We start from the raw sequence: 24,132 nt of genomic DNA, 5'->3' as shown, positions 1-24,132 counted from the left end.
AGTGTGATCAAACCACTCTGGATTTTAACAACTAATAATACTTTATCAACTATTAATATTATTAATGGCTTAGGAACTAATTACAGCAATTTAAAATGATTAATATTTTAAAAACACAGGTTTTGAAGGGTCACCTTAGAAATGTCAGTAAATGTCTAAGCTTTCAAAATACAGATGAAATTAAGGTTAAATGTAACTTAAAAGGAATACCTTATAAATAAGACCAACATTTAGTCTACGTGGTTTAAGAAAAGTACTGAATTTGGAATCAGATGAATTCTGGCCTCAAATCATTTAACCTCTCAGAGCCTCAGTTAACATTAAAAAAAAAAAATTCATTAATAGGAAATTTTGCTGTCTATAATAAAGCTCTGGAAAAATCACAAATAGTATGAGAAAATTAATGATGAGAGTCAAAAGATCAAGACTTCTGAACCAAACCAATATTAGATCAAAACATTTATTTTTTGTGTTACAAAAACAAAAATAAATCCAAGGAGGTAATGAAATAAACATTTTTTAAGTGTCCCATCCTGGGTTCTCTGCTCTAGAATTTAGTAAACAGTTCAAGTTTAGGTTGCTTCAGCACTTCTGGATGCTATGATGTCTCCATCTTATAACCATGTTTCTCTAGTTCAGCTCTATAAAGAAACACAAAAGAACAACATCACTAGACATTCTTCATGATAATTTAAAGAAACAGATGATTTTTAGAAATAACACAATTAATAAATAATTGAGCTAATAAGCCTAAACATCAATTTAAAATACTACAAAATAGCTTTACTTTAGTTCCTAAAAAGAAATCTATATTAGAAGGAAACTGGATGTGAATCAACATAATGCTAATAAAATTTGGTTTTCCCATTAGTAAAGTTATGTTTTATATTCCTTATTTTTCTGATAAATCTATTTATGGAAGAAATGTGAGGGAATTATTGATATTTTCCAAATACTGTACAATTATTCTGTTCATAATAACTATTTAAACATAAATTTTAAGAATCATTAACCATATGGCTAAGAACACTAGACACTGCTATCAAACTTTCAGAAATTTTATAATTACAATACTGTTATTTACACATAAACAACAAACAGATCGCTTTTCATATTGACATATATAATGCCCTAAACAAAACAAAAATTATTAATCAAATTTAAGGGTGTGTGAGAATTATTCTGTATTAAATATATGTAGACTAAATATAATAAATAAGTTATAAAATATTAAACAAGACTTTACTTTCCTAACTTTAAATGTGGATAAAAATCTCAAAAAATGTATACTGGCATAAATATAAACACTTTAAAAAGATACTTTTTATAATTTTAAGTAATTTTTTCAACCTGAAATTTCAGTCATACTTTGAGAATGTCAACTGCAATTGTTGATCTGCCTTGTATAAACATTTGCACAAAAAGGTTTAGCCCTGTAATCAATATCAGTTATTTAAACTACCATTCCCAATATCACCAGCAACTTTTCTGCCACAATTCTGATTTTATAAAAGTTCACAATAAAATTATGTGAGGACCAACCTATGATAAAATTGTACAAATGTTAAGCATGATTACATCATTACATCTAAGATAAAAAGACATTTGTTCTCAAGCATAATTTCGCTTAGACACTATCACACTATCCAATGTAAATGCGATGCAAAAAATACATGGTAAGAACAATGTATAATATTTATTACTCATTTCCCCAAACTCCTTCACTTCCTTAAAATTTTTAGATATTTATAATACAAATACTGACCTAAAGTCCATGAATAATATTAAGGCCAGAGCTTATTCATATGAATCATCTTTGTCTTCTGCTCAGGTGTAGAGGACAGTATGCGCTGGTGGTAAAACACTGGATTAGGAGTCAAGAGATCAGCACAAGTTTCTGACTCTACCGCCTCCTTTGCTAAATTTAACTAAAATGCTTCCTTTGTCCTCTCCTCCCCAGGAAATTAAAGATTATAATACCTGTCCTTCATATGTTTCCTATTTAAAATGGAGGTAACTTTAAACTTTCTTAAACAATACTTCTGCTGCCTTTAACAAAATCATTGTAGATTATTCACTTTCTCTTATTTTACAACAAAAAACCCCAAAATTCAACCTAAGATTTAGGTAATAAGTCACCAAATCCATCCGAGTTTGTGTCTGTTTGCCTTCATGACAGGAGGTGGTGACCAATTACATTTATAAATTGTTTACAAACACAAAGGAGAGTATGAGATATTTCTCAATTAGCTAAATTCTTAGAAAAGATGAAAAGTTCTTTGGTAGAATTTAGGACTTGTAAGAAACCAAAAGGAAAATAAATGAACACCACTAAGTACAAAACAATACAAAAACACTAATATCATGAGCCTGTTGAATGGAAAAATCCAACAGAGATGAAAAAGTAAAGAAATCCAGCACAATTGGAAAGATATCATAGGGCACACATAATGAATATACACTATTTGAAACAAAAACAGCAGCATTCCTTTTACAACAAAACAAGAAGAAGACTAACAGCCACTAGTAGGTTTCAGAACTCTTATTATCCAAGAAACTACTCTGCTATGTGACACTGGCTATATCTGACATGGTAAATCAGGAATTATTGGCCTTTGGGAATTTTTATGTAAAATGTGATACAGGTCAAAAAAATCTCATAATCCTATTTCTACTGATACGTACATAAACAAATGTTTCAAAAGCAGTAAAAACAGAATGATCTTTAGTTATATGGAAACATTGCTGGCCTTCTTTGTACTTCTACTTGTTGAAGGTAAATTACACTGAAAGAGAAACATGGAAAGTTTAAGGCTAAGTCCTTGGCAAGGCCATACAGCTAAGTAAGAGGCAGACAGGGGCTGGAACTCAGTGAATCTGACTGACTCTAGAGTATAAACTGCCTCTCTAAATTTAGATGGAATTAGGACTCAATCATATGAGAAAACAATAAAACATGTTTTGGGAATTCCCTGGCGATCCAGTGGTTAGGACTCAGCACTTTCACTGCCCGGGTCCGGGTTCAATCCCTGGTAGGGGAACTAAGATCCCGAAAGCCGAGCGCAGCACGGCCAAAATAATGAAACAAGACATGTTCTTTACCATGGTTTATAATACCACATTAAGGGCCTCGATGCATTTTACAAAGACTGAAAAGAACATCTTTGCAGGAGACTTGTTAAGACAGTTTTTAAAAGAATATAAATGTTATCTGAGGTTGCCTTGTCCAATATGGTAATCAGATGTGGCTATTTACTAAAATTAAATAAAATTAAAAATTCAGTTTATCAGCTGTGCTGGCCACATTTCATGTGCTTAACAGCCACATGTGACTAGTGGCTTCTGTACTGGATAGTGCAGCTTATAGAACATTTCCATAACTACAGTAAGTTCTACTTGACAGCACTAATGATACATCAAAAACTTTGTTTAAAAAAGAAAAACTCACAACACAAATAGGGAAATAAAAAGAAAAATCTCATTCACTAATGGAGGTATCAAGATGTATACACTTACAAAAATCCACAAACCTAAAGGCAGAAACACAACATAGAACATAAGAGCACTATGGAGGTATATTATAAAACCAACAAGCCACAAAGAATATAAGGATAATGTTCTATTTCCAAAACCAATAAAAAGGCAAGATGCAGTAGTGACAAGAAATCCAATTATCAATACATTTACTACTAAAAGTCCCCTAATAAAACCAAAGTATTCAGTAATGTCTTGATTTAATTGTTAAGAGAAAAGTGCTATTTTCTGACTAATGAAAAACACCCTCACCCCAAAAGCCACTTGGGAGGAATTTGACTCTTCTGAATAGTGAAAGAAGAAAACTCATTTGGTCTCAACTTTAAAAATTTCAAGAAGATAACAAAAAGAAAAAACTGATACATGATTAAAATCAAACACAAAATAGGGATCAACAGAGTTGTAAGGTCTGAAAATAAGTATTCTAACAGCATATGTTTATAATGAGAAAGAAAAGAGGGGATGCATTAAAAAAAAAAAAAGGCAGCAAGGTTTTCTCTGATGTGGCCAAAATAAATAAACCTAAAATAAATACAAAAAGAAAGTGGCAAAAACTTGTACACATAGAATTAATTTAATCCCAGAATGGAATGAGATCTGTAAAAAGAACAAAAAGGGCTTTTGAAAGCCAAATATGGCTAAAGAAGAATGAGAAGAGAGAGAGCCAATGCTCAGAATAGATCTTAAAGAAAAAGCAAGATTACTGTTCAACAGCTACTGCTCTATCTTGTCCATAAAACTGCAAAAAGAAAAACATCATTAAGACAAAATTGAAAATTAAGACAGATGAGATAATTCCAAACTACATTAAAGTAGTTTAAAGTTTCAAGGCCTGAATAATTACATCTCAGAGTACTGAAAGAAGGAAAAAAATGAGAGTCAGCAGTTTTGAGAAATCATGGAGAATTGTAAAAGAGCCAGAATAACCGTGAAAAGCAAACTGTACTATGTCCAAAAAGGGGAGAAATGAGATGGGTAAAAATGTTACTAGTTTCCAGCAAAATACTAAAAAGTCTTTAGAATGTAGGGTTTCTGAGCCCATAAAAAAATGCAGTTTAGAACAAAAGCTACTGTATCACTACTAAAAATAAATTTAAAAAATTTAGTATAAATTATCTCACTACTTTTTTAGAAAAATGTACTAGAGACTAGGAAATTAAAAGATTGCAATAGAATTTCTATATCATGGTTTGAGCAAAGCAAGTGATAGTTTACACAGATATCTTTGTGGCCAAGACATATAATGTATGGGTTGAATCAAAACAAAATGAGGGAGGAAAGAACTGTCTACAAATGGTGCTGGTATAACTGGATATCCACATGCAAAAGAATGAAGTTGGACTCCTATTTCACACCACATATAAAAATTCATGCAAAATGGATCAACGATCTAAATGTAATAGCTAAAATTCCGGAACTGTTAGAAGAAAACATAGGGATAAATTTTCATTACCATGAATTTGGCAATGAGTTCTTAAAAAGTAGATAAATTGGACTTTTGTGCAAAGAACACTATGAAGAAAGTGAAAAGACAACCTAACAGAATGGGACAAAATATCTAGATAATATGTCCCATAAGTGCCAGAATAAATAAGAACTCTTACAACTCAACAACAAAAAGACAAACTTTGAAAATGGGCAAAGGACTTGAACAGAGAGGTCTCCAAAAAAGATATACAAATGGACAACAAACACATGAAAAGAAGCTCATCAGTGTCATTAAAGAAATGCAAATCAAAACCACAATGAGATACCAGTTCATCCACTAGGATGGTTAAAATGAAAAAAAAAAAAAAAAAAAAGGTTTTGGTGAGGATGTGGAGAGGTTAGAAACTTCCTATATTGCTGGTAGTAATGTAAAATTATTCAGCTGCTGTGGAAAACAGTTTGGCAATTCCTCAAAAAGTCAAACAGAATTACAATATGGCCCAGCAATTCCACTAAATCCCACCAAAACTGAACAGATATTCAAACAAAAACGTGTAAATGAATGTTCACTGTAACACTGTTCACAACAGCCAAAAGCTGGAAACAACCCAAATGTCCATCATCCGATGAATGGATAAACAAACTGTGGCCTATGTATACAAGGAAACATTATTTAGCCATAAAAAGGAACCGAATACAGATACATGTTACAACATGGATGAAATTTAAAAACACTATACTAAGTTAAAGAAACTAGACATACAGATCATTTATGTGATACCATTTATATGAAATACCCAGAACAGGAAAATCCAGAGACAGAAAGCAGATCAGTGGTTGCCAGGGGCTGGATGAGGAGAAGAATGCAGAGCGACTGCTTAATAGATAAGGTGTTTCCTTTAGGGTGCTGAAAATGTTTTGGAATTAAATAGAGATGATGGTTGTATGACATTATTAATACACAAAATGCCACTAAATTGTACACTTTAAGATGATTAATTTTACATTATATAAATTTTACTTCAATCAATTGATAATCAATCAATCAATCATTTTAGGTAGATTTGTACGTGAATATGAAAAAATACACTCCCAACACCTCAATCTCCATTCCAGTTTGGGAATCACCAATACACTGGGTCTGAGCACTCTATGATTCTAATTTCTGCTGAGTTGTTCAATATTGATAGAAAATTAACAGTGACAGAATTAAACGTACAAGGATTTTAAAAAATAGCAAATATGCTTCTATTTAACTACTTTTATAAAGAGACTAGAAAGAACAAAAGTTCTATGCAATTACACAAAGTATTCATGTTTAGAAACACAGGAGATGAGGCAATATATCTTACTTTTCATAATTCGAAAATCTGTTTCAAAGGCCAATTGTCATATAAAGCTACATATTCCATGCTTACAAGTAATACTAAGCTATATAAAAATTTGGCTTAAAACTTACCGTAACTGATTGGAGAAGTCATCCTCTACATTGTCATCATCCCAATTATCCTCCCAGACATGTGCATCTTCATCTTCATCTAAACCAGCCCAGTCTAAAAACAGAAACAGATGCCGTCTAAATATTTCTCATACATTATTTCCATAAATACAAAAACTTCAGAAAGCTTGCTACTGAACTCTCTCAATTCAAAACATCTAAAACCATATCTATGAGAAATGCTAATCTTCCTCTTTAAATCTCAATTGATGCTATCTTGTTTTCTCAATTCTTGAATTTGCAGATCATCTAAAACAGTAGTTAATACAAAAAATTCTATTTGCTATGAAAATTTATTGTAACTTCAGGAGGATATTTACTTTGCTGATAATTTTTATAAGGTCTATTACACAATCTTTCAAAACACAGCACCAATAACAGAAAAGTAAGCTGAGTAGCAGGACGATACTGGCCTAGAATTCAAAACTGCTAAACATAAAAAAAGATAACTCATACACAGATAACAAAAAGCAAACCAAATATTTTCTTAAACATGGTTGTAAAATTGTGTTAGAGAATGTCCTTTTTCTTTAAGACACACATGCTGAAATATTTAAGAATCAAGTGTCATTTTGTTGACAGTTTATTTGTAAATGCTTCTGAAATATATTTTATATCATACATGTCTATCATACATATGATAGAAATAAAGTAAATATGACAAAATGTTAACAACTGATGAAACATGGGTGTTTGGTGCCTTCTTGTTTTTTGAGGTATAATTGACATATAACATTATATTAGTTTCAAGTATACAACATAATTTGATACTTGTATCCACAATGAGTCTAGTTAATATCTGTCACCAACAGTTACAAATTTTTTTTTGGATCAGGACTTTTAAGATCTACTCTCTTAGCCACTTTCAAACATGCAATAGAGTATGAATAACTATAGTCATCATGCTATACGTTACATTTCTATGACTTATTTTTGTAACTGCAAGTCTGTACCTTTTGATCCCTTCACCCATTACACTCCCCCCATTTGTCCTTTATTTAAAACTTCTATAGGGTTGAGTTTCAAAATTAAAATCTGAGACAAATAGTTTTAAAAAAACCAGTCTGGAAATCACCTCTGGAAGCTTTCCTGATTCCCTCTCTTCCTTTCCTTCAGAGATTAGGTCCCCTCTTTTGTGTATATCTCTATCACAGCACCTACATACTGTACAATCATATTTATCAGTTTATATGCCTATGTCCATTACTAGTATCTGAGCTCCTTAAAGGTAAAACTCTTTTATTTACCTTTGTATTCTTAAGCCACAACAATACCTGTTGTGCATATGCACGACAGCTGGTTGTGAAAGATGCAACAGAACTCTAAATCAGACCTTGTGTATTTTGCTTGATCCCCTCCCCTCCAAAAACAGTAAGCATGAGTTACACATGCTCTTAAATGTGTCCTAGTAGCTTCATCTTAGTAATTACTTATTAGAAACATAGCTAAGAACATTTCGATCTTTAAAAAAAAAAGAAGTTAATAAGAAAAGGTATGATCTAGGCTTTTCTTATAAAGCACATATAGACTTAAAGGTATTCAACAATGGTTCATATGGGTATTATATTCGTTACATTATGTATCTAACAAAAAATTTTAAATGCCATATGTCAACATCATGATTTAAGAATATAATAAAGTACCTCCATTTACCTGGTCCCCCCAAACCAGAAATTTGGGAGGCAGCTTAGCTATCCTTTCTCCTTCAATTCTCATAACCATTCATTATATCCCTTCGATTTCAGCTCAAGAATCTACAGTTATAGTCTCCCCCTCCCTATTCTTGCTGCCACTATGTTAATTTAGGAGGGATTACTCCCTTCATGGACTATTATTGTGGTCTTTTTTCTGTCCCCTCCTCTCTAATCTTACAGTCTGTACCCTCTTCCACTGATGCCCAAAATGACCACCATTCCTGTAAGTAACTATGCAAAACATTCAGGTAGGAAGCACATTTTATTAAATTTGCAACTCTAATGTCTATAGCTGAGTATTGGGCACATAGTAGACACTCAAAAAAATGTTGGGTAAATGGAACTACGTTTCTCAAGTTCCCTTCCTCTGAGTGGTCAATCTCAAGAAAACAGAGGGCAGTGTGTGGTTTCAGTGAAGCCGAGTATATATTTCAAGATAGAAGAGAATAACAATATCTTGTATTATGAATGAGTCATGTAGAATTCTCAACTGTATTTACTCTAAGAATACTTTTGAGACTTGCGATCATCTGTTTGAATGCTCCCTGAAGAGAGATCATGTGGGAAATTTCTTTAAGATGTTAGTGCCTGAAAAGATTAAAGTTTCTCTTAGGCAATTTATTTCAGGTTGCTAGGAAGCTCAGTCAAATGTATACTCAACTTTAATCATTGGTATAGGGTAGTGAATGTATATTCATTAATAAAAACTTTCAGTAATCAAAAATACTGATTTTTATTGGTCTAAATGTTCTTATATCTCCCAGTAATATTATTATTCTCAAAAAGGAAATATTGTAATGATCTAAATTCAAATCCTATACTATTCTCTGAGGTCCTCAACAGTAGTAATACTTAACAATACTAAGTATTAATTACATCTCAAAATTAAGTTGACTGGGCTACAGATATCCTTACATGTTCTCCTTTCTTATAGAAGTACCTTTCAAACTGAAAATTTTTATTCTATTTATGAATCCACCTATAGTTTATAATGAGAGTAGATTAAGAAGTTAAAGTAAAGGAAATCACATTTAGGATTTCCTTCAGTCTACGGAAGAGCGATGAGAAAGCTAATGCAACCAAATTTTAAAAAATAGTATATCTGGGGACTTCCCTGGTGGTCCAGTGAGTAAGACTCCACATTCCCAATGCAGGGGGCACGGGTTCGATCCCTGGTCGGGGAACTAAGGTCCCGCACGCCATCCGGTGTGGCCAAATAAAAAAGAAATATAGTATATCTATTTCCAAAGCTAAAGATAAAAAACAACATTTCTGAACTTTTATAAACGAGCAAAGTGACTTAGTTAAGTCAAGAGTTAATCATTAGGTATAGGGATAAAACAGTACTGTTATTCTCATATTGCCATTGCTATCAATAATAAACTGTTTAGTATGTACATTGTTGTATACAAATTTTCTTTTTGTTTTTCTAAGAGCAGAGAAATCTCAGAAAGAAGGGAACTACTTTAAGGCAAAAATAAAAGGGGCAGAAATTGCAGCATTAAGTATACAAGAGAGGAACATTATGTAAAGATAGTACAAGTTGCAGGCTAAGATCAGATTTTAAATTAAAAAGGGGCTCAAACAGTAGATATACTTCCCTAATACTAAATCATCAAAAATCAACTACATGATTTTAATTTTTTAAATTAAAATTAAATAAAACACTTCACATCATAGAAATTCAGCTTCTTGTACTCTGAACTTATTACAATGGAAAAATGCAATCCATTATCCCTTTTATAGCAAGTGAATCATGCTATTCCTCCCCATTCCCTCCAGTCTTCCTATAACCTACAGTTCTGAGCTATCTAATAATATTAATGGACAGCTTAGGAGTTTTTGTTTCTTGATTTGTTTTAATCACACTAAGCATTCCAGTATAAAAAATTCACATAAAACTATTTCATTAAAACAATGCAGCAAAGTTTGTCTTTATACTTCAAATTTTTATAAAATGGCTAAGACCGAAGATTATTTAAAATTACAGAATTTTGGAAACAGAGAAAGCCTTAGAGATCACTGTATAGCATACCCCTCTTTGTTTTGAAACCACCACCATTACCACTACCAAAAAAACAGAAAGTGAAGACTGCCTTACAAGAAAATATTTATTAACTTTTTTCTACCGTTATTTCACAACCTCAAATCCTAGACTTTAAATATACTTGGGCTGAGCCTAGAAATAAGAATTGTCAAACGAAATATTTGTTTCACTGATATTTTAAGGAATCTTTATAAAGATATCTAATAGAGCTTAATGTTCCACAAAATAATTTGAATACGTTACGACTGGATAATATGCTCTTGAGTAAAGAAGGTGACATAACTCAAATCACAATTGAACTTTAAAGTTCTAAGACACAAAGCCTCACATCAGCCTGAACCACTTCTAACTAACCAGTTTCCTAAATTTTTAAGGAAATGATAAAATGTCAAAAGATTCAAGTTAGAAATAAAAAAAACAAGAATATTTATTTCACATTTCTCTGCTAATCTTGTAAGCCTACACTTTCCAGAACAATAAAAATACAGGGCCCACAGGAACTTTTAATCTAATTGTGACTTGATTCAAAATGTTGATTTCAGGGAATTCCCTGGTAATCCAGTGGTTAGGACCCTGTGCTTTCACTGCTGAGGTCCCAGGTTCAAACCCTGGCTGGGGAACTAGGATCCCACAAGCCACATGGTACGGCCAAAAAAAAAAAAAAAAGTTGATTTCAATATCGTTATTACTGATGTCATTCAAATATCTTCAAGTTGACTTTAATTCTTTTAACTTTAAGAGACTAAAAAAACATACTTGTTAATTTGTACCCTACTGTCTCAGAGAATCTAGAACAAAAAATGTAACAGCTTCAATAACTTATTTTGTAGGAGGTCCAATCCTTAACTCCACAAAGGCTAGGGGAAAAAAAAAACAATCAAATTCTTTACGTAATATGGGACATACGAGTTTGAACACGGTCTTTTTTTGTTTCTGTTTTTTTTTTGGTTTTGGCCTCGCAGCAGCATGCGGGAATTTTAGTTCCCCGACCAGGGATTGAACTGGTGCCCCCTGCAGTGGAAGCGTGGAGTCTTAACCACTGGACTGCCAGGGAAGTAAGTCCCTGAACAGTATCTTTTTTAAAATTTTAAAACTAGTACAATTTTTAGCTTATCAAGTTGAATTCTGATGATCATTTAGCATAAGGATCAAGTATCTCTCCCTCTGGTAACAACCATCTCATGTTACTTTAATGGCAAGGAAAGGAGAAGGAAGAAGGTAGAAATAAAGTCCCAAGAAAGCGAAACTGGCTCATGAATGGAGGGAAAACAGTATTATGAGCAAGATTTTAGGTAGAGGACTTCCCTGGGACACGGGTTCGAGCCCTAGTCTAGGAAGATCCCACGTGCCACGGAGCAACTAAGCCTGTGCGCCGCAACTACTGAGCCTGTGCTCTAGAGCCCACGAGCCACAACTATTGAGCCCACGTGCCACAACTACTGAAGCCAGTGCGCCTAGAGCCCGTGCTCTGCAACAAGAGAAGCCACCGCAATGAGAAACCCGCACGCCGCAACGAAAAGTAGCCCGTGCTTGCCGCAACTAGAGAAAGCCCGCACGCAGCAACGAAGACCCAACACAGCCAAAAATAAATAAATAAATAAATAAATTTATAAATTTATTTAAAAAAAACAATTTTAGGTAGAACACACACACAAAAAGATTCATGACAGTAGCTCTGTATTTCTTTCGTATTATTATACAGTACTTCACAATTATGACACTACTGAGCATACAAAGACAAACCAGAATCTATAATCTATTTTAGGTGGAAACTTTAAAGATTTTCTTTATTAACTACGAATGTACTGAACTATATTATGTAAAAGTTTAAGTGATAGGGTATAACATCCCCAAATTTATTTCCAACACTTATAAGTCCTCCATATTATACATGGTACAATATATATAAACTACAATATATGTAAACTCAACTAAATGAAGGGGAACATAAAAAACATGTGACTGTTGTAATCTCTGGATTTGGCAGACTTCTCTTGCAAAACATCTCTGAACTGTGTTTTACTATTCAATTATAACACTGCACTGTTAACCATGCAATTTTATTTAATCACTTACTTTTAAAGCATTAAACCCAGAAACAGCTTTTTTTAAAAGGGCAAAATAATAAAATCAAACAAGGATACCTGATTTATGTCTAATGTCTTCCTTCAATACGTAGATGACTATAAAGTACACCCTTTATCTTTAACACTAAATGCATTGCCAGGATTGTGATTAATCATTTAAATAACCACAGCTGTGTTTACTTCAGTGTGCAGGCCTCCAGATGTGTACTGGTAAAAAAAAAAATTACCATATTTTAAGAAGTCAAAATTGGAAATAACCAATAACAGATGCCTAATACATAAGTGTCTAGCAATTCTAAATTATCTGAGACTTTGCCCCCAAATTTGACTTTGTTCACATCTGCCAGTGAGAATTACATCTTTGACTAGATTTAAATTTCACAAATCTGAGTTACCAAAGATCCCACATACTTCATCTAAGTATCACCTTGACGTTTAAGTGTGAAAAATTGTTCTCTCTCAATGTTTTTAAAAGTACTTATTCTCCCCCACCCTCCAACATACCTTCTGAAATTTCTTCAAAGTATGAAGTATACCATTTTGGAGAAAAGTAAAGAGGAAATTCTATTTATACCAAATAGGGTTGCAAATGTTCTATTTTAAAGCGATTTTCAGGAGCATCAAACTCTCATTCATTCCTTAACAGTAAAGCTACTCTGAATATAAATAAACTAATCTCCAACAAAGTTGCTTCAAATAAAAAATGTGCATGTATATACAGAACATTACATGAAGAAAAATATAAAAGAAACAAAGGAAAGTTCAAAAAAGTTCTAAATTGTACATTCACCGCTATAGGTGAAACAGCAATAGCTGCAAATAGCATCATTACACTGATAAATATGATAATAAAGCCACACTAAATCTAGTCATTCTGAGATAAATTTACACATGTTCCTGCTTAAGCTGTATAAAACAGATTAAAATTTTTTATAAAATTTCATTTCTGTAGGTTATCATGATACAAAAACATCTATATACCCTAGAAATCTAATGTCTATTCAGTGGCTAAGAAATCACTACTAGCATAGCACCATTGTACTATACTTATATTTTCGCCAACAAGGACCAAAAATGTCAGTGGGGTACTTCAGAGCAAACAACCAAAAGCAAGTGTTAAACGATGTTGCTACCAAACTATTGGTGAACTTTCAGTTGTTTGTGGTTCTGAGTCTGAAACAGAGGTCCAAAACGACTTACATAACCATTTATAATTTTTCTTACATTTTAAAAAAAGGAAGTTCAAACACAATTCTTTTCATCAATAATTAAACATATGTATACACACACCCGTGTGTGTGTGCATATATTATTTATATATATCGGAATGATTCCACTACAAACATGCTGACTTTGGTTCTCTTGGTTGATTAGTGCTTTTATTTCTAATTCTATAAAATTCCTCAAAGCCATTAGTTATTCTAATCTTTTCCAAGCACTCATGCCCTACACTCATACTGATTCTCTCATTCTGATCCTCCACATTACTGAGGCAAGAGTATCCAATGTAGTACACTTTCCTGGTGGCGCAGTGGTTAAGAATCCGCCTGCCAATGCAGGGGACACAGGTTCGAGCCCTGGTCTGGGAAGATCTCACATTCCGCGGAGCAACTAAGCCCATGAGCCACAACTACTGAGCCTGCGCTCTAGAGCCCACGAGCCACAACTATTGAGCCCACGTGCCCCAACTACTGAAGCCAGTGCGCCTAGAGCCCGTGCTCCACAACAAGAGAAGCCACTGCAATGAGAAGCCCGCGCATTGCAATGAAATGTAGCCCACGATTGCCGCAACTAGAGAAAGGCCGCGCACAGCAACCAAGACCCAATGCAGCCAAAAATAAATAAATTAATTTTTAAAAAAAGAAAAAAAAGAGTATCCAATGTGAACTCAACCATCGGTCTTCCATTAATTATGCAAGTGCAAAATCACAATCCCTGATTCCTTACTATCAAAATAGCTGCCAAAGCTCCCTTGTTATTCTTGCATCACTCTTCCCTAATAACAACCTATTTCAGGCCCTTAGTCCTCACCTAAGCTATTTCAACAATTTGCTAATTAGCTTCCCTGACTTTCTATCCTTTCAAATTCTGCTGGGTTAATTTTTCCTAAACTGCCTATTGCCTAAAGGAAACATACACATATCAAACAAACAAACAAAAAACCCCCCACTTCTCATCTACCTAAGGATCAAGTCCAAAGTGGTCATTTGGCTTAAAGCTTTCCATGATTAGGCCCTAAACTACCTGTGTAATTACAACTACTATTTCACAGCCAAATAAAATACACATACACATTGATCTTCCACCTCTAAGCATCTACTCCTCTTCCCTTTTTCTGGAAACCCCTTTCCTACACTTCTACCTTTTGAAAGCTCTGTTCAAATGTTGCTGCCTCATGCGGTACACAACTGGAAATAATTTCCCCTTCTTTTCAGCTGCTGTTGCACTTTACTATCAGTGGTTTAATCCCCACACCACCACCACCCGCACCCCCCCCTTCCACTGGAAGGAAACCAAGTGAAATCTTACCCAGAAACCCAACAGAAAGACAGTCAAAAGCAAAGGTGTTCTGGTTTACTTGGGGGTGGGGAGAGAAAGGCTTAGAGTGCCCCCTCCTAGGATAAGCACTTGCAAAATACTAAAAAGCTCAAGTCTGGCATGAAAACTTACTGATCTCCATTGACGTTTGTATCACTAAGTCCAGAGACAAATATCTACCTAAAGAGTCAAATTTTCCTCTGTGCAGCCTCTAGTTAACTTTGTCTTTGGTAAGTTATTTTGCTGAGCCCCAAGTATAAATCTGTCATAAGGCTGCTATGAGGATTACATAAGACAATGTACCTAAAGCACTTCGTACAGATAAATGGCAGCTAGAATCATTCTCGCTCTGCATCTTTCAGTGCCAGATGTATAGGAAGCACTCTACAAACATATATCGAATGAATAAATCATTTATGATGGGCTAATCACTCCAAGGAAACTTAAGGGGTGATGGAGGTAAAAAGAGAAACAGGTTGCAGAATAAAGATACCATTTCTACCAAGCATTACACCAATAACAGAGCACAAAACTGGAAAAAAGATATCTGGTAAATTTTTAATACTTCAGAAGAGTGTAAGTATAGTTTTTGAAACTTTTATTTTCCCCTCATTGTTTTCACTGTTCATATCTTTCAATGAGTTATGTTTAAAAACAACACTACTACATAACAATGAACACCATTTAAGTCACAATTGCTTAATGCTTCTTCATTCCATTGAACCAGTTAAATAACTAATCAAATAGTTTTTCAAAGTAGTTTTTACTGTTTAACATCCTGAGTCACACCTCTCACAACCCCCTGGCAAGCACTAGTATGTTGATTTGGGTGTGGGGGGGGAGGTTCATTCCACTGTATCTCTATACCTCTTGTACATTTGTATGCATCCTTAAACAATATATACTATTGTGTTATGTATCTTTATATTTTATATGAATAATCAAACTATTTTTTAAAGTACTTTTGGAAAAACTTTTGACAATGTTTTTTAATTTATAAGTTTTTAATATTAAAAAAATAAACAAATAACCCACAAGCTCAACAAGCTTAATTTTGGATACATGTAAAAATTACAAAATATTTGTTGAAAATGGTTCAAATTAAATAAATACCAAACATCATGCAAAATCCAAATCCCTAAGTAGATAAGGAGGGAGGAAAAAAAGGGGACTAGTGTTCACAGAATACTAACTTTGTGCCAAACTCTACGCTACACGCTTTACACATACATCATTCTTATGGACTGAATGTCTGTGTCCCCCAATCCTGAAATTCATATGAGGAAGTCCTAACCACCCTCAATGTTATGGTATTTGGAGATGGGGCCTTTGGAAGGTAATTAGTGTTGCATGAAGTCATGAGGGTTGAGTCCTCATAATGAGGTTAGTGTTGTTATAGGAAGGGAATCCAGAGAGCTCTCTTTCTCCACCTTGTGAGGACATGGTGAGAGGCAATAGTCTGCAAACCAGGAAGAGAACCCTCACCAGGTACTGAACAGGCTAACACCTTCATCTTGGACTTCCCAAACTACAAATTGTGAGAAAATAAATTTCTATTGTTTAAGCCACTCAGTCTATGGTATTTTGTTATGGCAGCTCAAACAGACTAATACAATCATACAATCCTTACATGACTCTAATTATTATCCACAAATTACATGAAGGAACTGAGGATTAAGAAGGTAACAATTAAAGGAAAAACGCAATGGTCAATCCTGCTCAAAGAAATCAATCCAAATCAAAATGATGCGATTCCATTTTCATCCCTCAGGTTTGTAATGACTAAAATGTTTAATATGGAGTGCAGGTAAAAGGTGAACTGTAGATGGAAATTTGTGTAACCCTTGTAAAAGGTAATTTGAGAATATGTCAAAATTCAAAATGCACCCGGTCCTGAATGAGGTGTCAGAGCCTAAGCAGAGCCAGGAAGGCATTCCTGTGGAGGGGCAGTGTTGTGTGGTTGGTGTGTCATAGCCAGGACAGAGTGAAGAAACCATCCAATGCTGGAGTAAGGAGAAGTGACAGTGGCCTAGCATAAAATGTTGAAGCCCAAGTGAGATAAGGAGGGGATCTGTAGGTGTAGGGGACAACAAACATTGGTTAGGGAGGAGGACGACCTAATAGACAATGACCCAATATTTACAATAATGGGAGCCAGGTTTCTCACTGCTGGGGAAGAAAGTTACAAATGTGGAAAGGGAAAAAACTAGAATAAGCCCTGTGGTGCTGAACTGTAAATTAGAGATTACCTATGTGAACTCATGGTTTTATACAAACACATACATAAATAGATGTAAAAGTGTATACATGTACATACACTTGTCTATTTCCTAGTTCCTTCCATTGAGAGCATCCCGAAAGCCATTAGCACAACTGGAGGTAAGATCTTACCTTCCAAATATCATTCTCCACTGAAAGCTATGCACCTTAAAGGAATGGCTGATTCCAGGACTGGAACAGGAAAAGTATAAGATTAGCTTGGAATACCTTCTTGTGTCAGAATGCTAGGAAACGCACAAAGAATGATGGTGACATGTCAAAAGGTCACAGAAGACAGCTTGATGGGACTCCCCATGTACAAATTGGGACAATCTGAATATCAAAATAAATAATAGCAACAAATTATAACCCATCGAATGAGAATTCATGAGTCTATATTGATATACATAAATGAATAAATTGAAAGTTTGATAATGAATGGAAAACTGTAGTTACACAGTTTCAAAGTCCCTCCTAGTAAAATATCTATTTATTACAAAAGGAAAATCAGTAATCTAACAATGGAAAAGTCTCAAAGACACTACCTTAATAAAGTTACCATCATCAGCAATGGAATAAATGAGAATCATGTTTCACCTGACAGGATGCAATGGGAACACAGCATCACTACTATGATATTCCCGCCAAGGTGCAGAACCTAAATCGTATCATATATAAACGTGAGCCAAATCCAAGTTGAGAAACATTCTATAACTGGCCTGTAACCTTCAAAAGTGTCAAAATCACAAAAGTCAAAGACAAACAGAGACCTGCTCTAGACTGAAGAAGACTAGAGATATGACAACTGAATGTAATCCATGATTCTTAATCAAGACATTAAGACAACTGGAGAAACCTGAAAAGGACCTATGGATTAAATGATAGTAATATATTCGTGTGTTAATTTCCAATTTCGATGGTTGTACTGAGGTTATGTCTTTGTAGTAAATACACATTAAAATATCTAGGGGTGATGAACATCAGGCTGGCTCATGGAAAAAAAGGTTGTTTGTATTGTACTTTCAATTATTCTGTAAGTCTGTAATTATTTCAAAATAAAAATTATATTAAAAAATTAAAATGAACCTGCCAATTTGATCTGGCAATTTCCTAAGAATTTATCTTATAAATAAGAAAAACAAAGATGTAAGATGTAAGAATATTCGCTGCAACATATTCTGTAACAGAAAAAAAACAAAACATAAAAACAAGCAAACAAAAAACCTAAAACCACCTAGATATCAATACATATTTATAGATTATCTATTGTGCATACAATGGACTAGTAGAACACAACTATTAAAAAGCATGAGGTAGATGTTTATATTAATGTGAACACACGTCTAAGATATATAATGTAAAAAGTAGAAAAACTGTATATGTAACATGGTCCTTTGTGAGGATATGTACACACACAAATAAATGTATATATGTGTACACATATATAAATTCAGGAAGGACACTGAAAGAACTGTTTAACAGTGATTATACTGGAGCATAAGAAATGTTTTGGGGGAAAATTGACAAGAAACAGTGCTTTCACTTTTTAATTTATACCTTTTTATAAGTTTAAATTTTAAATAAGCAGTTACTTGTAAAATTATCCTATCTATTTTGCTGCAAAAATATTTTAAAGGATTTAAGTAACTAGTACAAGTCGACAAGTTAAAAACTGATGCACAATGAGATATCATAACACCTATCAGAATGTCTAAAATTAAAATGACCATGTGTTGACAAAGACGTAGAGTAACTAGAACCCTCATACACTGCTGGTGGGAATGTAAAATGTATAACTACACTGGAAACAGCTTGGCAGTTTCTTAAAGTGAACATAAACCTACTGTACCACTCAGTCATTTCACTACAAGGTGCTAAACCAAGAGAAATGAAAGCATATGTTCACACAAAGACTTCTACATGAATATTCATAGCAGTTTTATTTGTAAGGGAAAAAAAAAAACGGGTAATTGGAAAAAAACAGGAAATGACCTAAATGTTCATCTGAAAGTGAAAGAATAAACAAATTGTGGTATATCCATGTAGTGGAATTCTTCTCAGCGAGAGAAAGGAACAAGCTATTGATAAATGCAACAACATGGATGAATCTCCAAATAATGATGCTGGGTGCAAGATGCCTGAGGAAAAAAAAAAGATACTGTCTGATTCCATTTATATAAAATTCTGGATAACGCAAATTAATCTATCATGTCAAAAGGAGATCAGTGATTTTCTAGGGATGGGAAGGGATGTGGAGAGGACTGACAGGGAGAGATTATTATAAAGGGACACCAGTGAACTTTTGGGGGTGATGGATATATTTGTTACCTTTTTGGTGGTAATGACTTCTCTGTTGTATTCATATTCTACAACATATAAAATTGTGAATTTTGAGGGAAAAAAAAAAGTTGATGGATGGTGGATTTTGAACCTAGGTCTGATCCTAGATTCATCATGCTTATTCCATCCTGGAGCTCAAAAATTTTCTTCTTGCATATGACTACCATGAATGGACATCGAATAGGCACTTTATCAATCATTATATTTATCGTTTTTCTTAAAAGATCTTAGTAACATGAATTCTTCATTTCTTGCTACCACCATGCAACTAATTTAAATATGTGACATTATTATTTATTTATGTGTCCACTATATTACATTTAATAACTGAAAACACCAAAGCCCCTTTGGTTCTAAGTAAACTGACTAGTACAGTATCTGACATAGTCAGTATTAATTGTATCTACCTTCTACATTTAAGATTCCTAGGAACTCTTTTGTTGAGGATTTAGTCCAGTTGGTATCCAATGTTCACATAAGTATTTCTCAGGACAATTCTTCCTTGTGCAGGACTGGTCTATGCATAGCAAGTATTTAAAATCCTTGAACTTTACCCACTATATATGCTGGCAGTTATTTTACTTTCTCACTTGACAAGTGAATGCGATATCCAAAAATACTCCCTTGGTTAAAAACCAATATAAGATGTCCTACTTTGTTAGGCACAGGCGAGAGTACCTCAGTTATTCCAGAATGCTAGCAGCATTAGGGAACCACCAGCCTGCTTCAGATAACACAGCAGTTCCAGTGATTATAGAAAAATTATAAACTACTTAGTATAATAGTATTCTCTTGTACACACCATTGCTTCTGAAGGCAAACTCAGGTTCATTTTAAATATTGTTTCCCTCAAAAAAAGGAAAGAAATCTCTCAATTCTGGCATAGGAAGAACAGAATAAAAGAAATTAAAGGCCCACTTGTTCTTCCCATTTTCACTCTCATCCACTTCTAATTGTAAGAGAAATGAGATAAATGAAAATATTTTAATACCTTTTCAATATATGTCTGATTTGAAAAATTGTTTGAAGTTTCAAATAAATTATAGAGTATTTCAGTTTTAGGCCCCACCCTACTACTATTAACCTAGCTGTATGATCTTGACAAGTTCTAGCTTCTCAAGACTTTTAAGTTGCTTTCCAGTTCTAAAATTTTAACCATGCCAAGCCTCCAAAATTATATTAAATCATTCCCAAAACGTTGACTGTCTTCCAATAAATCTGATACTCAATCAGTTTAAATAGTCAAGAAGTTGCGGAATTCACAAAGATCCTAAACATGATTTTCAACAGTTTCTACTTAATGACCAGATCACACACCCACCAATTAGAATCGTGAGGAACTGCCAATGTAACACAGATCCCCAGTCCAAATGATAAAAAAGGAGCATTTGTTTCTTTGCACCTTCAGAAAATCACCCCACCTTACACCTCACACTGAAGAAGAGCTATTCAGAAGAAACAATGAAGTCTCCATGAAAACACATTATCTTAGTTTCCTTTTCAAAACAGAAATTCCCCTTCCTTATAATGACTGAATTGACATCTTACCAAACAAGTTCTTATCAGGAATGAGATGTAGCAACAACACCCTCAAAAAATATACAATTCTTTAGTCAAACCAGGGATACATAATTTCAGTAATGCTTTCATGTAACAGGCTCTTAACTGCAAGCTACCCTAGACAACGGACATCATCCACTTTCTGGAGCACAGAGACCCAATGGGCCACTGAAAGAAAGTAAGACCTCCTCTAGATTGAACAGATGATTACAGGCAATTTTAAGTTGTATCTACTGGGGAGTTTGTCAATGGCATATTTACCATAAAGACAACCACAAGAAAAAGAATCTCCAAAGAAGGCAAAGGACTTGGTAATTCAGGGCACTAATAACTGATCTGAAAACTCAAATACTGAAAGATTCAAAACAGGCCAGTTTCAAAGTACTGCTTCTCCAACTTTACCTGTCTGAATTAAAAACCAGAGAAGAAACACACAAAAACCTGAACAAGCAAAGGCATTTCAAATGTTACTGCTCATTCTAAACAGAAAATTTCCTGAATGAATGAGATTCTACATATTCAAACCTGAAGATGACAGATTTTCTGTAAGGTGACCAATAAATGGTGAGTTACTTATGCTAATAAACCAGTCTGTTGTGGGAGGCCTGTCTTCAGAAAAAATATTCTTTGCTTTTCCTTTTAACTTTAATGAGATTTTTTTTTTTTTTTTTTACTATGTAACTGCCAACATTTTGAACAAATTGATGCTCCCAACATAAACTTAGTACAAGAATTACATATTCTGCAAAAGCTGATGAAATGAAAGTTGCTGAAACATTGTGTGTATCATCAGGCCCAGTTATCTTTAGATCCTTTTTAAGCAGTCAGTTCTCGACTACTTATTTTAAACACAGGTTCACTCATTCAACAAGCATTTACTGACCATCTACCATGTGCCAGGCACTTTGCTAAACGTTACGGATTCAGGTTAAAGTTTGCTTGGGCTGGGGACTCAGAAAGACCTATCAGATCCTGACGACCACTTAATGGCAAGCTTTTAAAATCTCTGAGCCTCAGTTTCATCAGAGATGTGATAATTAGACTAATGTAGATAAAGTGCCTAACATGGTATCTTGTATATGATAAATGATAAATGCTAACTATATCAAATATGAAGTTTGTGTTAGAAGCAGATCCTGATCTCAATAAGCCAGTTTTTTACTACATAGCTCACTGTTGGAGGATTATGAACCAACTTGCAAGTGAGATCAAGAAAACATGTCTGCACAGATAAATCCACTACCAAAACAAAAAACAATCCCCACAATACATAATGAATCCCAGAACTGAAAATAAATGTGCTTTGGGTTAGTTTACGAGTTTGTGTAGTATGTGCTCCAAGGTCTTCTTCCACTAAACAACCCAGTACACTATAAATAAAAATAACTAATGTTACAAGCTTTGTGGTTTTATGCACAGTAGGATCATGAGGGAGTACAACTTAGGACCATTTTGGTGAAGCAGTAACTATTTAATGTAACAGATTTGTAACCATTAACCACAATTCTCTTCCTACACCTTCAGAAAGGTCACCCAATAGTAACCTCCTTTTCTTAGAAGATATTTACCTTACGCATAGCAATTAGTTGATAAAACCAACAATTCTGAAACCCTGATTGGCAACAACGATCTAACAAACAGAAGCAGTACAGCTACAGAGTTTAAGAGCGCTAGTGTCAACTGGGCCAGGTGTCCATCATTTCTAGCCAGTTACGTGACACTGGGCAAGTTTCTTAACTGTTCAAGCTTCAATTTCTTTATCTGAAAAATGTAAATACCAGTTCCTACTTACTAGGCTTGTGAAAATGAATTAAGTTAATAGAAGCAAAATACTCAGACAAGCAACCACCCAAACAATGTTAGCTATTTGCTGTTACCTACAATGAGAAAACTGAAGTTCCTCTTGGTAACCATGAAGCTAATAAAAATGTAGACGTTTTAGGGTCTTATAAATCCTTAAACTTACGTTAGTTCGAAGTTAAGTGATCAAAAATTAATGAGGAACAAGAGGAAAGCAATAACGGGTATTAAGCACTAACACCTGATCCTCCCATTCTACTTAACAGGCTTCATATGTTAAGTCCTAAATGTAAGCAGCATTGGCCTAACTAGGAACAACAATTTAATTCTGGAAGGGTTCAAGGCAAAGGAAGACTGCTAAAACAAATAATAATAACGATAACAATAAATAAAGGGAAAAGAGATCATGTAGACATGAACGAGGTGGCGGTAACCGGGCTGAAGAGGAAAAGGCCCCACCATCCCGGACACCGGGCTAGGGAACCAGGGTCCCCGTGGCTCCTCCCAGTGAGGAAGCAGAAGGCATTTAGCCTCACCGCTGAGGTGAGTCCCACCGTGACACCTCGACCCGAAGTCGGTCGTGGAGGGTCGCGCGTGCAGAGCCTTGAGAGCCAGCAGCGGGGGTCCAGACTTCCCGCGGGTGCCTCCCGGCCGAGAGCCCTTCCACCCGCGCCGCCTCCACTCGGAGGCCTTAGTCACTGTCCGCGCGGCCCAGAGGCCGCGGGCCAGCCGGTTACCTTCTGCAGGGAACTCCTCGAACTCGTCGTCCTCCTCCAGCAGACCCAAGTCTACCGGCTGTTTTTTCTCTGACATCGCGACCCTCCGCGGCCAAAACCTCTCAGTCCAGTAAGAAAGTTGGACCTCTCACTCGGCTTCACCACAGCCGCCACAGCCGTTACCGCCTCCAAGGCCGGCTCTATCATAGAGACGCGGGAGAAGAGCAACCGGATAGCGCGAGGGATGCTGGGATACTGGAGGTCCGTCCAGCGCTTCCGGCGGGGTTAGGAGCCCTTCAGAGTTAGCAAGGTAGATTACTTTGTGCGTATGCCGTTTTACCCGGACTCTCTGACTTGACAAACTGAGAACAGGGTAGGTTTCCGTGACTGGAAAAGACTCATAATGTGTGGGAAAAAAAAACACCTTTACTTGGTTTAGGCTGAGGGATGAAGTATCGGCTAAAGTTCGTTAAAAGCCTGCCAAGTGCCAGGCCCTTAAATTAGATTAGCTCCACCCTTAAACCAATTCCCTAAACATGGTGTTAAATGTCTCCACATCACAGGAAATTCAGGTTCAGAAAGAAATAGCCTAGGTCACTGAGGTAGTGCTAGACAACCCAAAAGCAGATTT

The 24,132-nt window shown here is 34.9% G+C and overlaps 1 protein-coding gene across 3 annotated transcripts; it reads right to left on the bottom strand.

The window, feature by feature from the left end:
• Positions 1–446: 446 nt before the first annotated feature.
• Positions 447–23,723, bottom strand: SEM1 (SEM1 26S proteasome subunit). Of its 3 annotated transcripts, none has more exons than XR_011074748.1 (4): positions 23,523–23,723; positions 6,422–6,515; positions 1,766–1,864; positions 447–641 (listed from the first exon to the last, which is right to left on the bottom strand). XR_011074748.1 is itself a non-coding variant. In XM_068549980.1 (4 exons), exons 1-3 carry the CDS (start codon positions 23,596–23,598, stop codon positions 1,811–1,813), a joined length of 210 nt encoding a protein of 69 aa, XP_068406081.1. In that variant the 5' UTR covers positions 23,599–23,723; the 3' UTR covers positions 447–641; positions 1,766–1,810. The 3 variants fall into 3 exon arrangements, 2 of the variants coding, with proteins under 2 accessions (XP_068406081.1, XP_068406080.1); XM_068549980.1 differs by having other exon boundaries at positions 1,766–1,850; XM_068549979.1 differs by lacking the exon at positions 1,766–1,864.
• Between the last annotated feature and the right edge of the window lie 409 nt (positions 23,724–24,132).

Source organism: Eschrichtius robustus, chromosome 8, assembly GCF_028021215.1.
Source record: "Eschrichtius robustus isolate mEscRob2 chromosome 8, mEscRob2.pri, whole genome shotgun sequence".
Taxonomy (NCBI): domain Eukaryota; kingdom Metazoa; phylum Chordata; class Mammalia; order Artiodactyla; family Eschrichtiidae; genus Eschrichtius; species Eschrichtius robustus.
This window is presented reverse-complemented; position numbering and strand designations above follow the sequence as displayed.